Raw genomic sequence first — 17,215 nt, 5'->3', positions numbered from 1 at the left:
AAATTTTATGGTTTCTTCGGTAGGCCACAGCAACCAATTGGAGCTGGGATCGCTTATTTCTCCGGTATAAATTACCGTAAAAATCAGCGATGCTGTAAGTCCGCCATTTTACGGTAACAATTACCAGAAAATCTTCCTGAATTTTTAACAGTGTAGATAAAATGTTGAAAAAATTTCTAACTAATATGCAAAGTAGCTTTCAAGAAAAAGGAACATGCGTTTCTTTATATTGACGTTTTGAAAAAATCGCGTTTGAAAGTAAAATTGTACAGTATCCGACTGCGTTAAAATCGACATTTTCGATGAAATATTTGTATTATTTATTTTTTTATGGTTTCGTTTTGTAGTCTGATTCGTTAGCTTTCCAAAACCGTCTTAGTTTTTACTCTTCGTGAATTGCAACTGGAGTTTTAGCTGTATTATTACAGAGTGGTAAACTAACTCCGGATGGAAGTTGCATTTAAATGAGTTTTCGAAAAATGATATTTTTGAACAAAGCTGTCTAATGTAACAATGATATCTCAAAAAATTATTCGGAAATGATGTAAAATTTTCTGAGACAATTTTCTGTAATATGCTTAATGTTTTCCTTTAAGAACTAAGCTGAATTTTTGAATTAAGTAATATATTTATGTGTAACTAATAATGTATTTCCACAAGGATTTATGTGTTATTGAAACCAAATTTCGTCCATAGCTGTTAGCGTAAGACGTTTTTTCGCTATTTTCCTTCAAATGTGTCCAGTTTAAAAATAATAATAATAATAATATTTTGAAAACTTGTTTTTATATTTTTTCATTGTTTTGAAACAAATGTAATTAAAAATATAATTTTGAAAAATGTTCAAATTATTTTTGCAAACAATTTCTTTGTACACAGTTAGATAAAAACATAAATTCAGCTTGAAAGCTCTTGAATTTAATATTTTAAATGCATAAAAACTGAATAATTACTTTTTAATATTTTAGAGTACTAACACCCCATAAAAATACCATTTATTTGGGGGGAAAACAGCATTAAAAAACTGAATTTTAGCATTTTCCAGTAGAAAAAGTGTCAAGCTCCGAATAAGTGAGGCAAAATATATTTTACATAATTTTGAACATGTATGAGACGAAATCGCGATTTAGTGTGGACATTGCTACTTCCGTTCGGAGTCTACTGCGAATCGCTGGGCTTGTCTGAACATGTTCGGCTAAATTATCTCGGTTCTTGATGATATTATCCTGTCATTCACTTATCGCAGTGAGTTGGAGAAAGGACTGCTAAAATAAAAGCTCCGCAATTCTTCTTAGTTCATAGATTCGGCACGAGCTGCTTCAAGAATGGATTTGTACTGATCGGGAATTAAGGACCGATGAGAAAGCTTTGAATTATTTCTTCTTCGTTTACGTATTCGGTAGAGACTGTTGCGTCTGTGTTCCGAACGATTATGTGAATTCACGAATCAGAAAATCGAGAAAAGAGAAACGTGTGAATATTTCTTTAACGATCAATCATCAAAGAAAGGAAAAACCTTTTCAATCCATTTTTGAAGAAACAAGACTAAATTAAAATGAGCATGTTCAAATTCTAGCGGAAAGCCTCAAAAAAAAAAAAAAAAAAAAAAAAAAAAAGGCAAATGGCTTTATTATCTATTTTAGAAAAAACTGAAAAGGAAATCGAAACAGGCATGTTCAAATTCCGTGGAAAGTATTAAAGAAAAGCAAATGACTTTGCAATCCATTTTAGAAAAAACTGATACAGAAATTGAAAATGAGCATGTTCAACCTGATCCGGTTTCATGAACCGGAAAGCTTCGAAGAAAGAAAATGAATTTTCAAATCCTTTCTGGAATAACGGAAAATTGAATTGAAATGAGGATTTCCAAATTCTCTGGCTATGATATCAAAAAGCTTTTCAGTCCAAATTTGAAGAGTTAAAGTGGAAACCCAAGCTGTCAGATCGATAAGGATACTCAGATTATTTAATTCAATGATGAACATCTATTTAACTCGAATTATAAATGCTGGGTGTGTGTTGACTACCGTTTCTGTTCTTAACCGAATGTTGATCTTCATATTAGTGCTCTAATTTTCAACGAATTTCGTTCAGGTAAGTAATTCAAGTGCTTGTTTATTTTTTTGTGTTCATTGGTTAGAGAGTGGGGGGATCAGTACTCTAGTGTGTTTTTGGAAAGAAAATTGTTATTGCATGGTTTTTGTAAAATTTGGGGATCAATACTGACGTGGGCAGGTAAAAGGGCAATAACTGCAAAATTTAATTAATTTTTTTTTGCATTTTTGTTATCTATTGTTCGATATCATAGCTGTTCAAAACTTGCTCATTTGGCTTCCTGTGTGGGGAGGGGGGGGGGGGACGTCTAATTCCAACATTTTTCCATTTGTTGAATCAATCCAAACTGCGTTTTTTCAAATACAGTCGAATCCTGACTTACGCGAGGGATGCGTTCCAAGACCCCTCGCGTAAGTCGAAATCTCGCGTTGTGAAACAGCGTATGTTCAGAATTTTTTTTTTATAAGTATACCCAATTATTTTAGACATTTTTAAACACCCCCCGATTTGTTTTAAACCATTTCTTAGCTATATTACTACCGTATCTTTCATAAAGAACGGGATTTTTACTGTATTTTAGAAAAATTGTTTTTATTTAACATAAATTACGATTATGAAGCATAAACTCAATGATGAATAGGAGAGAGAGACTGAAACAAAACAGTAAGGTACTTACATTATGTACATTACCGTATCATAATAGCACTGAACAGTAGAAGTAATAAATTGAATTATAATTTTAGAAATGAAGAATATGAGGAGTGCATGCAGTGTGGTCAGACTGTTATTAGTCTTTTGACAGCACATGCACGGCAAGAAACTCGTCAGAAAAAGAGGAAGAAGAAGAAAGATTGATGGTTCATTTCGGCATTTTTAGTATCAGTCCAAATTTTTTTCGGTGGATCCATCATCTTTTTCAGAAATGATGTTATCATTGGTTGCCTAGTTTTTAATTCTCTAAAACAAGTAAATTGTTGTAAGAAGCTATAGCATACGCAAAGTGATAAGTGAAGGTAATGGAACTTATCATATTCTGATCTTGCGTCTCCAACAGTTTTAGCATTTCTCGTACGTATATGCTCATTTTCTTAAGGACTACAAAATTCAGTTCAGGCAGCTCCCTTTCAAGGTCTTCCTTTTCGTTTTCTTCCTCACTTAGATTTACCAAATTCTGCTAGGTCAGAATCTGACGGAGTTTGTCCATGGCAGTCGATGAGCTCGTTGATATCCTCTTCCTTCATATCGGGAAATCCTTCTCCACCAGGTGCCCACTGCCTTTTGAACTGCTTCATGGTGAATGTCTTCAGGAGCAAAGCCTTGACAGTCATGCACGACGTTCGGCTACAGTTTCTTCCAACTTGCATTGGTTCTCTGTGTTTTCATGACTTCTAATGATGTGCCTATGTTTTGCAGAGCAGAGGCAATTGTGTAATGCTTCCAGTTCTCTTTCAGGTTGAAATTTTCCACACCGTGCATTGCTTGCACAAGGTTTTGGTGACACTCCCTTGTTTAAAGGGTTTTAAATGCCTTGCCTTAATAACGCTTGGGAGCCATCATATTTTATGGACGTTCATATGTAGAATGAAAAAAAGGTGAAGAATCGGAGTGGTTATGTATACGAGTGAACTAATATAAAGCAAAGCGTTGTTTAAACTAGTACACTGTGTGAAATTTCGTTTTCAGTGATGCTAAAGGGATGAAATTCCGTTCACGAAACAAACATTTAGTTTCAACGAAACCTATTCTAAGACTCCGTGACTCCTTTTCAAAAAAAAAAAAAAATCATATTGCAGCTTAGCAATTTGTGTTAGCAATAAAAAAAAAATCATTATTCATGGAGAAACTCGCGTTGTAGCCATTTCGCGTAAGTCGGATCGCGTTGTTGCGGGATCCGACTGTATCTCAATAAACTATCGTCGATAGACTACCGTTTACCTGCTCACGGCAGAATACTACTGAAGCAATGTGTTCCATGTTTTATTGCATATGTTCGATTAAAGATTCCTTGAATATAGCTGCAGTAAAAACCTTTATGTCCATTTCTCCCCGGATTGAATTTTTACATTAGAAACTTAAAAACGGAATTTCGCGTTTATGAAAAAGATCACGTTCACATTACGATAAAGTGAACGTGAGAGATTAACAAAACAATTGAAACAGTTTTAGAAGACCAAAACTTCTTCTCTTCCCTAATTAATGGAACCTTTCAACTACAAAACGCATTTAGATCGGAAGTACAGCGAATTTCGTGAAATATTTTAATAGTATAAAACTGGCATTTTTTTAAACCCTCATTCTCAAAATACGGCGTAATGAAACATCATTATTAGACGAGATAAAAGCATTATCTTGTCCTTCGCTCCGAGTCCGTTTTGCTTAGTCGTTTGTTGAGAAATTACAGACATAACACATGCTGGATCCTGGGAATCTGATGCAGCTCGATAAAGATTCCAACCTTGTTTTGACTTTGCCTCGGCCTCGCACCAAATTTGATGCATTGTGCTGCACACGGGTTGACATTCGAAAATGTCTCTTTTTTGTTTCTTTTTGTGGCGTCGGAATTGGTTCGATAATATCTATACGCATTTCCAACTTTAACATAAATAAATAAATGCTTGAAAAAAATTACAGTCGAGTCCCGACTTACGCGAGGGATGCGTTCCAAGACCCCTCGCGTAAGTTGAACTTTCGCATTGTAGAAAAGGGTATCTGTAAAAACTTTTATAAACATACCCAATCGTTTTAGACACTGTAAACACCACCTCAAACTGTTAAAAACCATTTCTTATTTGTATTTAAAAAAAACGTTTTATTCCGCAGAAAATGCTGCTACGATGCACAAAATCAATGATCAATGGAGAAAAAAAGACAAATTAAACCAGTACGGTACGCATAGTATGTAGTAAAAAAAAGCAAATGCACAAAAGTTGTAATGTACAGTAGATCCAGTAATGATAATTTTAAACTGACCAAAACGTTATTCTTATATATTGTTAAACATACAATGCAGTTGCTTCACTTGTTCTTTTATAAAGTTTCCATCTGTGGCAACACCCCACATCCTAGTTTCTTGAATTCCCAATACAAGAGCAGCTTCCATTTTCATCATTTCTGCATTTTGCTTAGATACTACTCGGTTTTTCTTTTTTTAACTTTTAATTGCATACATATGGAAGATTCACTCATACCTAATTGTCGTGTTATCTTCGACGCATTTTAAAGTTGTTCAAGTACATAAAATCTTTAGCTTTTCTTTAATTGTCGGAAATTTTCTCTTTTTCTTTCTATCTTCACAAACTTTAGATGAAAAAACACTCATAGGTATTTCATTATATTTCATGAACTTTTATAATTAGAATGAAAAAAATAAATGGAAAATGAGGAGTAGTTATTTGTGTAAGCGATGTTCAGACTAATACGGTGTGGGAACATCCGCTGCCAGTGATGCTAAAGGGATGAAGGTGCATCCACCAAAAGTACATTCTTAGCAACCAATAACAAAGTCGATACTTACACACCGCGATTACCTTTCGAAAATTTTCGTTTGCGGGCGAGGAACTCGCGTTAGGTCTAAAATTCTTTACTGGTGAAAAAACCGCGTTATAGCCATTTCGCGTAAGTCGGATAGCGTTGTAGCGTGAGTCAATTGTATATAAATGAAACAAAGAATATATGGGTCATTCTTCAAAAAGTGTAACTTTTCTGTCACACGCCTTTTACAGTAAAAACTTTAAGGAACAATTTATTTAACAATGTTTTTAAATTTCATCAAAAATATATCTTTTTAAACCAACCAACAATTTTCAATAATAATTTTTGTTCATATATATTTTTGGTTCACAGCATGTGAATTCTAACCTCCGTAACATGTCACACGCCTGGTGTGACTGTTTATGTTGCTTAATAACTTGTTTAATTAAAAGTACACATTTATTCAATTATTATTTCTTTCACAAGTGTCTCGAATACTAATTGTTAAAGCATATTTATTTTTTTAATATTGTGTTTTAGTTCGTTTTAGTAGGACAAGGAGTCATGTCACACAATAAATTCTCACCTCCGTTACCTAAACACAAAATGCCATTTCTCATTAGCAGATGGCAGTAATAACATCACATTTTATTTCCCATGATACAAGGAAGCCTCCTTGTTTATTTTCGACCATAAAGAAGTGGTTAGATTTATGTTGAAAAATAAGAGGATAAGTTTTTGTTTTATAAATCAGGTGTGGTTAATTGGAAATTTTCACCTCCGTGAACTTTAATTTCAGGGATGTAAATTAATGTAAGAAAAGAAGTGCACATGTTTTCATATGCTTAACATGTGCAGATTGTAGCAACAAAGAAAAAATTTCTTTCCTTGAAAAATGCAATAATTAGGCCTATATTAATAGAAAATTCCTCACCTTCGTGACTGACCTTATCAATGTCATTATTTATGAGGTGAGAAAAATGAAGGAGGGGAAATGCATCAACTTTAGACAGTCTACCAAAATTACAAATTATCAGTATATTCTCAAATTTACTAATTTGGAATTAGTACAATACTACTATATTATTTTTATAACAAATTTGAGCCAAAAGAATAGCTAAAATTTAAGCCGTACTTTAATTACGAGAGCTTAATATTAGATTCACACTAATCATTAAAATAGCTCATTGTTTACACAATTTACGAAATTACTTCTTTGATATCGTATATCAAACTTTTAGCTTTTTTAAAATTATTATTTTTTCCGTGAACAAAGTGTTTTTTTTTAAAAATTATTTTTATCTATCAGTAAAATAATTGGAATTCAGCTGGACCATTGTTTAGGGTTCCTTCTAGTAGGTAACACTTTCTATAAGAGTAGAACAAAAGGTATTGGAATTGATAAATATTTTCGTTCGGAAGTTACACATTCTGGAGAGCGACCCATACATGTATATATGTGTGTATGTATGTTCCTTATACAAAATCACAGTTGACGTTGGGTTTTGACCGAATTTAGAGAGGGAATGGGTTCAAATGCCAAACCACCGAACCGTTCGAATTTTAATTTTTGAATCCTAAAATGGCTTTAAATGGCTCTTTCTACCCGAAATAATTGTCCGACTGTCTTGATTTCATTCTCATTCGAAAGCCCGTGAAAAATACCCCTGAAGTAGATTTACCTCTCTAGGATTTCAAAACCATTGAGGCTGAAAAATCACCAAGAGAAAAGTTATTAGCACTTTTAAGAAATAGAGCACCAGTTTTAAATAGGAAATTTATAGTCTGCCGCAAGCTGAGTTTTAATTAGCGTGAATAAAGTCATTGAAAAGAGAGAGCTGTTGCGATTTTTTCCTCGACTGTGAACAAATAAAATTCTTGCTCTTGTTTTAATACTTATCCTGTAATCGGAGGATTTAAAATTTTCCTTTTTGGTTATTTTCCCAAGATCTGTCGGGAGAATTTTAAAGCAAATAAATTGTATCTTTGAGAAGAATAAATGATCATTTTCGAGTTAAAGTGAAAGAAAGTGGAGCTTTATAAATCTTGTTTCTTTTGTTTGCCATGGGTAAAGTTTAAAGTTTGATTTCCGATCCAAACAGCACATTCAATTTGCTAAACTCGTATTATATTTTTTACTAGTGGTACCCGCACGGCTTTGCCCGTGATAGAAAATTAAAAGGTCTTTTGGTTCGCCTGTATATTTACAAATAATGTATGGTGAATTTTCTCGCCAATTGGCTTGTGCCCACACTACGGTTCCACGTAATGATAATTTCGTAATTTACTCGTCCATCTTATGATATTTTTGTCCTTAAAATTGGAATAGAAGAAGAACCACATCGAATTTTCGAAAAATCGCTTCGAGGTGCAAACCCCATGCTACAAACTAACTTTTTACCAAATTTCATGAAAATCGGCAGCACGGTCTAAGCGCTAGAGATCCTGACAGACAGAGGGACTTTCAGCTTTATTATTAGTAAAGATGTAATATCACTTTTGATATTCAGTTCTTCAATTTAAAATATTAAAAAAAAGTTGAACTTAATTCGGATTTATTTGAAAGACGAATTATAGAAAAATAGGAAGGACCGAACCTTTAAACTTAGAAGTGAAATTAGAGTACTTTTAGAGATATTTCTAGGACAGAATTAACTATTACTGCCTTTACTTCATATTTTTATACATTAAACATAATTCAGATTATTTGCTCATTAAAATAAACTCCGAAGGAAATATTCCCATTTCTTATCTCAGAAACAGTGCTTCTAACCGCAACTGAATCGAAAACAGGAAAAATCGTTATTTTGGTTTGAACGAAAATTGGATCTAAACGGGAAGAGAAAAAAAATCGGTTTATATCGGTTTGAAAAATCTTCAGTCATCTTGCAACTGTACACAAGGTATCAATATTTTCTACGTCTACTTCAATCATGTAATTATCGTCGTTATAAAACATGTATTGTCATTGAACAAATGTAGCAATATATTGCTACCTTTATGACAGAATTGGGGTTTTAGTACAAATAAAAATATGCATTAAAAAAATTATTCATTCGAAACTGAACCAAAAACCGTTAATTTTAGTGGAATGAAATCCAAAACTCAACCGATATGTTGTTTTTAGTTGAACCGGAGCGAAAATCGGAACGACAAAAATTACGACTCGAAGCTGGTTAGAAACGAAACCCTAGCACACAAACCCAGGGTCCTTGCATACAGTGCGTGAAGGTAGTTTCCGCCTGTGAAATAATTTTCGTCTCGAGTACACTATGATTGCGGTGAAAAAAAGCTTACATTGTAACAACCTCCCGTAGCTGAAGTTGATTTTGAATATAAGAGCTGATTTTCTTAAACTAATTTTGACTTTAATTACTTATTTTTCTACTCTTTGCTTGTCCTGTTAGCCTTTGTATCTGTTCAATAACGGTGGGTCAAGCTAAGCGATTCAGTTACTGTAAAAACAATCCAACATTTTTTAAAAAAAATCTGACTGGGGCATCAGTTTACGAAAAGCAACTCGGTAAGATTAGTTTTTGCAGTTTATTGATTAATTGTGCAGAATTTGTTAATGAAATACAATTTAAATTTAGCACCCCCCCCCAAAAAAAAAAAAAAACTTTTTTACGTTAACTTGTGTCAAATGCTTGTTGGACTTGTCACAATCATAGTGTGAAGCACGTTTTTTCTCCCGTTGTTGTTGTTTCAAGACTGCAGCTTTTAGTTCACCTTAACAGGGGCTTGCACAAGGGGAGAGAAGGGACACTTGTTAGCGCGGGGTACCGAGCTGAAGGGGACCCGAGATTTTTTAAATGAGGGGTGAAATATTTTTAGGGACGTAGGGGTAAACAATATGGAGGGGGCACGTAAAAGTCATTTGTGACGGGCCCCAAAATATCTGTGCACGCCCGTGCTTGTGTCAAGAACTTGTTGGATTTGTCACAATCATAGAGTGAAGCATGTTTTTTACCCTTCTGTAATCAACATTTTGTTGTTGTTGTTAGGGGTTTTTCTCCTCTATAAAACACGAGAATGTGCAAGTTTCTCCCAAAAAAAGGAAAAAACAAATCATCTTTTAGTACGTGCAAGAATGTAACAGCAAACACACGAAAAGAATATATTGCATTCTAAAAAGTCATTCGATCTTCCTAAAATTTAATGTTCTTCACAGCTGCAATTCGTATATGAAGACGCAATTCGCTAATTATTGGTGCAGACTACAAATAAATTGACGCGGATCAACATCCCGGATCCATAACTTTCCCTATTTAACGGTTATAAATGGTTCTTTCCTTTAAGCGATCCCTCGCGTCATTCCACCGATGAAGGACTTGTGCAGTTGCTGTGTGCATTCCTTCATGACCAACTGCATACAATTTCTTCCGTTTTCAGTGAAGATCTGATAAGTTGAGCTCAAGGGCAGATTCAAAGGGGGGGGGGGCAAAAGGGCCGATAGTCGCATAATCTTTCTTGGGAGTTTTTCGAAATTCCAGTTTCGGAAGGGTAGTTTTAGATGATCATTGTTGATATTAGAAAAGCGGTTCAGAGGCTTTCTCCCCGACGTTTTCAAATTTGATGTTAGAGGAAGAGGTTTCAGAACATTTCCCCGAAATATTTTCGAAATTGAAGCTGTGGGAACGCAATTTTAGAATGCCTTGGGAACGCAAAAGGAATTAGATAATAGGTTTGGTAACATCATCGTAAATTTGTTCTCTTTGAAAAAAAAATGCCGTGGAAGCCCCCACCCCTCTCATGGATGTATAAATAAACTATGTAATTAGAAGTAAGAAATAAAAATCAATTTTCCCCTCCTTGAAAAATTTCTGGATCCGTCTTTGACAATGTTTACCTCTTTCACGTAATAAGGATAAGGTAATTGGCGCTGATTTGATTTGGGTTACTTTTGTAGAAAGGATATTGTTTTGTCCACTTTTTGTAAAAAGTTCGAAAGAAATTGGACAAAATGAAAATCCACCAATTTTCCATCCATATGTTTACTACATAAAATCATTGCTGTGATAGAAAATAATTATTCTATAATTCAATCAAATTACAATTTTATTGCAATGTTTATCCAGTAGTGTGTAGTGAAATTTCTGATAAGTTGAGCCTCGTCTTTGACAATGTCTACCTGTGTTTCAGGTAAGAAGGGAAGGGTAAAATTAGCGCACAGTTGGATTTGAGTTACTTTCATAGCAGGGTTGATATTTTGTCCACTTTTTTGTTCGAAGTCCGGGACACCGGAAGAAATTGAACAAAATGAAAATCCACCAATTGTCCATCCATAAATACATAAAATTATTGCTATGATGGAAAATAATTACTACGTACATTTTTCAATTAAATTATAATTTTACTGCAATGTTTATCAATAGAAAAACATTTTAAAATTAATCATATAATTAAAATGATTGTAAATTAATCATAATCTAGTAAGTGTAAAAAAAATGTTAGTTACATTTTTAATGCGACTAATTTTAGGAAATTTATCATTGTAAAAGTAATAAAATTCAACCAAATGATGCAGTGTAACATAATCGAGTTACGATATTATTGCATATCGCGCGAAAAAGAAAGAGTTAATTTCTCATGGTATAAATATTTGATAATAACCAAACAACTACATCCTCATATATATAATAGCCAAGTCACTGATCCAGTAACGCTCCTGACGTCATCAACGATGAAACTCGGGCCACGTCATGATAATTTGATAATATCTTTTGGCAATGTTTGACATGAAGGGAAATGCTTTATTTTGACAAGGTTGAATAGGATCCGGTAACTTAACTGTTTTACTGGCAGAACTGGAATTTAAGGAGAATGAGGTAACGAAAAGGGGGTCAACAGTTAACGCTATCTACTGGAGTTTGGGTTTAATCCACTGGCGTTGGGGTTAAAATTTCAACCATCAAAATATTACTAAACAGGCAAGTGCTTCGTTCAAATATGGAAGCATTTTTCCTCCATCATACCTTGACGGGCGATTTTATAGTTTATTAATAACAAACAAATAAACTCTCATTAGTTTTTGTGACTCATATTGTTCGCTAATATATTATGTAAAGATAGTAAATACTTTCATCTTACATCATTGTATTTTTTAATGAAAATATTTGTTTAGATTTTAAGAACATAGATTAATTTTATTCTTGCTATTTTTTACTAACTTTATATTTACTTTAAAACAACTTAGGCAAGGAGATGTGGTTAAGTATGCTTTAGATGTAAACTGAAAGTGAAAACATGTACATTAAATTAAAATTTGAACCAAAATACTTGAGCTCAGGTTTAAATTAAAGTTGATGTCATAACAAATTAAAGTGGAACCCATTTTAATGTATAACTAGTTGCGTGCCCGGCGTTGCACGGGCTACTTGAAAAATGAAAGAGATGTCCAATTGATGTTTTTGTATTACTCTGACATCCGTTTCTAAAGCGCTACGTAGTAAATAAATACGCGTCATGCAAGGTTTGCAAAACACCAGTAGAGCATATTTTTGTCAAAAATCTCTTTAAAGTTAGTCATAGTTATCAATGATACAAGTTATGAGTATTTTCAATTAGCACAAAAGATGAAAATATATGCATTATCAACTATAATAATCTGTGCTCACGTTAAAATGAATTACATCTGATAGACTATATCTGAACTATTTATGTACAATTACAATCAGCTTTTTACATAGAATGACACATACTTTTTGGTTGATTACGTGAAACTAAAGCACCAAGACTAAATAACTACCAATAAGCATTAATTTAATACCAAGTCATCATATTCCAATTTAGCTTCAGTTAAAATCCTTAAAAACAATCTTTTTTGTTCAACTCTGTTTCACAAAGAAATCCAAACAATCTTAATTTAACATGTTCTTTTAACGATATAAACTGTATTTTAAAAATAGAAACAGGAAGGAAAAAGAGAGTTATTACAATTCGAAAACTCACCCATGTGACGGGAAAAAGTCCAACAAAATAAACATAATTAGTCGCACATCCTAAGTGTACCAAAATATGAGGCCGGTGAATGATAAACTTACACTACAATCAATAAACATAGCTAAAGAAACAACTTTCATATGCTGAAAGAAAAGAGTTAAGAACGTTGAATGTAAAAAATTAAAAAAGGACAGACGATAAAATAAAGGCTATGTCCGAATAGGGCAACCAATTTTAAACTAATTTTAAATGAAATTCTGGATGGAAACGTTGTTTTAAGACTTGGACAGCAGCCAAAAAAATCTCTTTTAAAACAATTATTAGAATTTTACTTGCTCACGCATATGCAAAATGGCAACAGGAAAGAAATAAAAATTCCTGAATAACGTTATGTTAATTAACGTTTTAATTAATATCTCCGCTAATTAAAGTAGCACAATTACGAAATTGGTCCTATTGTTTTCTTTGGAAAATTTCGGATTGATCGGTATCTCGTTTGACTCTCGATTCGCAGCGGTTCTTGAGAAGATCGATCTTCAGACAGACAGACAGACGGACGCGAACAGATTTTAATATTAAAGTGGATGGATGTGGCTCTGAAAATAGAAGCAAAATAAAAAGCGAATGTTCATCACTGTACTTATAGTCACTTTTTTGCATCATTTAAAATTGTCTTTGTGTTATCAGAAATTTTTTTTAAGAGCTACATATTTGATCCAGATAATCCAGAGATCCGCGAATAACGAGGGCCTGACTTACGAAATTCCACAGCAGTTAATACTTATTGTGATTTTAAACCATTTACTGGGCTTAATTGCTGAAATAAGAATATTTTAACGTTACGCAAAAAATGCTGCATTAAGTGGCAAACTTAAGTTTATTAGTAGAAGTAGAAATAGCTCCTGACCGGGCTCTTTCTCTTTCAAGTGCGAAAATTTTTAAACTAAACTTATTTTTGTCTTTTATTTCTTCAGGTGTTGGACGATGATGATTTCGACGTTGCCTGCAATGAAAGCTGTAAAGTGCAAAAGGTAACAAACACACTTTTCATTTTTACGTTTTTAGAAAGTTACACACGTTTATTACACTTATAGTTACACTTTATATGCTTGTAAGAGAACTTCGTCTAACAGCTTTTATTATGCAACTCGATAGAATCTAGTGAATTTTTTTCTGATATGACCAAGGTACCCAACCTTTTTTAGCCGAAGACCGCATCTGACATTAAAATGAGTCTCGCTGGTCAGAACACATATAAAATTTAAACACAGTTCATTTTTTTAGATAACATGGAAAAACACCGCAAAGGAAATAAAATTGCAAACCAAGAATTGTTGTCATCACGTTATTGTTAATTGTTGCTACACGCTTATTATAATTCGAATGATCTATCTATTTTTAGCAACCAATTTCTGACTATCAGGCTCTAAATTTGCGACAACCATTCTTAACACGGGATGAAAGTGATCGTTTGTTCCAGAATCTGGTTCAAAACATTGAACACAACAGAAGGCCAGGTGTGTCGGCTTCGCGGGCCGAATACGGCCTACGGGCTAGACTGGGCACCACTGATATCAAAAGTGTATCAGACCTTTATAATATTGATTTTTTATTATTTTTTTTTGTTTATTGTAATTTTTGAGCAACCACGATTGCTTATTGTTTTTATTTGACCGTCCTTGGCGTCCGGTTCCTTTTTCAGCTTAGACCAGGGGCCTCTGCAGCACCACCGCCCATCGGCCTCTGCAGGCGCGCCTCCACTGGTCCTAACCACTGTCCCCCGGAATCCGGTGGCGTGCATATCATACCCACACGCGCGCCTTTACACACATACACACGCGTGCCTTTACACACATACACACTGACACACACACGCCCGCCTTTACCCACATACACTCACGCCTACATGCATACACGCAGGTCTACGCACACACACAAGCCTAGCCTACACATGCTCGCACTCACGCACGCACAACTATACACACGTAACCGCACAGGAGGAGGGGCAGGCTTGAGGGGACAGAAGCCGTTTCTAGAAACAATAACTCCAATGAGTAGGAACTCGTGATTGCGAAAAACATAATTTGAACTCAAAATTTCACAATTCAAATTAGTTTTTTTTTTTCACACTGCTATATTATCCCCCTTCAAAGTAACCTAGGCGAGCTATGCATGAACTGACTTGTTGTTCCCAGTCATAGTAGCAAAGCTGGAATGCTTCAATTTCAACCTGTATGCAGGGGCGCCCCGAACTAAACTTTTTGGGAAGGGGAAAATCATCAATTTGCAGAATGAAATTCCAGTTTTTCCGGATGGAAAAAAAATAAGGATTTTAAAATATACATATATATGTATATATATCAAAATTGCAATATTGTCTTCAATTTTTTTCCGAATAAGAAAATTGTCGGGAGGTCACAGTCACCTCCAAGAGGAGCGTCTCTGTCCGTATATCTTTTAGTATGTCTGCCACATTCATCCCAAAATGGGATCCTTTTCAGACATTTTTAATTGGAGGGAAATGTAAAAGTCACAGGAACTGAGATCAGGTGCATGTTGAGGGAGGGGGGACACTTTTGAAGCTGAGGACCTCCATGAACGAGGTTCTTAAAGATCTCACTCGCGCTCGCGAATTCAAAGTTTCACCGGAAATTTAATGATACATCATATTTCTCAAAATTCTGTGGAGAGAGTGCAGAGTTGAAACCATTTTTGAAATTCACTGACCATCCGGAAGAAACCAACTAGAGCAAACTAGCGTTACCTGGTCAGGGTCGTAGTGGCTACACCTTGTAACCCAATCAACTTCAAAGACTTTTTTTCTAAATTTTGACGAGTTTAGTTTTTATTGTCAATATAAACGCTTGCCAAATCTCATCTTATTAATTTAAGCAAAACTTTAATCAGTGGCCATTAATATGTAGTACTCATTTTTGATACCTGAATAATTAGCGGTACCCTTTTCCCAGGATTGTACAGTAGAAATTGTAAAGTTGATAATCATAAGTAAGTGGGCCATCGCTCTAAGTTGATAACTATTTTCAGGTACTGAATCAGTCCTATACAATCTATCAGATATCAACCTCTATAGATAGACCATTTGTCTAAGTTGACCACTGAAGCATTGCACCGCAAGTGGTCAACTTACACAGGATTCACTGAATAAGGAATCAAAAACCAATTTTGCCGTTTCTTGCAAAATGTCACTTTTTTGGTTTTTGCTCATTTCAAACTATTAGGAACAGCTTGAACTAACTTAAATGTTAAATAAACATTTAAAAATTAAAATAATAAGTTATCTGTTTAGAACTTAATTATGAGCAAGGACTTAGCCAAAGGAGGGAAGGGTCTAGATCCCCCCCTTCCCTTTTCCCAAAAGACCACTGTACTTTTTTCTTAGTTGCTGCACTTCGAATCAATCAAAATTTTTCCAAAAGAGAAAGTTTATAAAATCTGGTATTTTATTTCCCTAAATATACCTATTAATCGTCTTAAGTGACGAAGAGGTAAAAGGGGCAAATATGTCTTTTAAAAAGTTTAGCATCAAAGGAGAAAAAAACGCTCAAAATCAAAAAAGAATCTTTTAATTTATTTAAAACTCTTTTTTTTTTTGAATATATTTTCAGGTGCTATGATTTTTGAAGACACGAAATCTATCTGGTGCCCCCCCCCCCCCTTCTACCGCTTATCCGACATAGTGAAACAATAAAATATTTCGATACTTCCGTATTAACACAGCCATACTAAAATTTACGATAGTTTGTATTGCAATATATATACATTCTAAAAAGTAGAAGTGATACAGTATACGATGATTAAACATAATCATGTAAAATGATGCTAAACTTGGCCCGTTGCAGCAAGCTGTAAATATCAAAATTATCAATGATATGAATTTTAATAGTGTAACCGAACTTAAAGTGGTTTTGGGATTTGGAAAGAGATTAAAATTTTGAGGGGCATTATTTTTCTAGATTTAATATTAAAATCTTTCCATAGTGCGATATGAAATAAATCCCACCAGGGTCAGGTCAAGACCAGGATACCAAAGTTTTGGGGGGTACCAAATCTGTTGCTTTAATTTTTAAAAATGGAGATTTTTTTTATATTACACAGTAGCAAAATGCAAATATTAAATCTTTGAAAAGAAAAAAAATTTCCTTAAAATTTTAACCTTTTTTTGCAAGTTTCAAGTGAAGCCAAAATAAAGGGGGGGGGGGGGGGGAGTTCGTACCCAGAGTCCTCAGAAGTCATAGTCGGACCTTGAATTCAACTGAAACGATTTGGTACCCCCCAGTGGTGGATTTACTATGGGGCGGTGAGGGCGACCGCCCCCTCCTTGACCGCCATTTTCTAAAACCAATAATATAGAATTGAAGGAATTACTAGCTATCGCTACTAATTTCAATCAAGTACAATCCACAAATTTGCTTTAAATTAAGTTTAGACAGTTAGTGTAGTCGAGGATGGACAGCGTTACCCACTTTTTCATTTGAACCTAAGCTCGCCCCTCCCCCCTTTTTGGAACTTTAATAATTTTTATATTTCTGTATGTGTCTTCCAACCTTTTTCTTCCATGGACTACACTACACTGATATGATAACACATTATGCTATGAGTTAGAACAGTGGTTTCCGACCTTGGGGGGTGATGGTCGCCAAAGGGGAGGTTTAATACTTCAAAGGTGCGATAAGTTCGTGTGGGGCGATAGGGGGTGATTAGTATTTAAAATACAGGATAAAGGGGG

General features: G+C 34.3%; 1 protein-coding gene across 1 annotated transcript in view; it reads left to right on the top strand.

Annotated features, from left to right (window-relative positions):
- Positions 1-10,649: 10,649 nt before the first annotated feature.
- Positions 10,650-17,215, top strand: part of LOC129230529 (proto-oncogene tyrosine-protein kinase ROS-like) — a 109,425-nt gene continuing 102,859 nt past the window's right edge. The window contains exons 1-2 of the mRNA XM_054864933.1: positions 10,650-10,682; positions 13,443-13,499. Coding sequence (XP_054720908.1) covers positions 10,650-10,682; positions 13,443-13,499 — 90 coding nt within the window. The remainder of the gene's footprint in view (positions 10,683-13,442; positions 13,500-17,215) is intronic.

Source organism: Uloborus diversus, chromosome 9 (genome assembly GCF_026930045.1).
Source record: "Uloborus diversus isolate 005 chromosome 9, Udiv.v.3.1, whole genome shotgun sequence".
NCBI classification, from domain to species: Eukaryota; Metazoa; Arthropoda; class Arachnida; order Araneae; family Uloboridae; genus Uloborus; species Uloborus diversus.
This window is presented reverse-complemented; position numbering and strand designations above follow the sequence as displayed.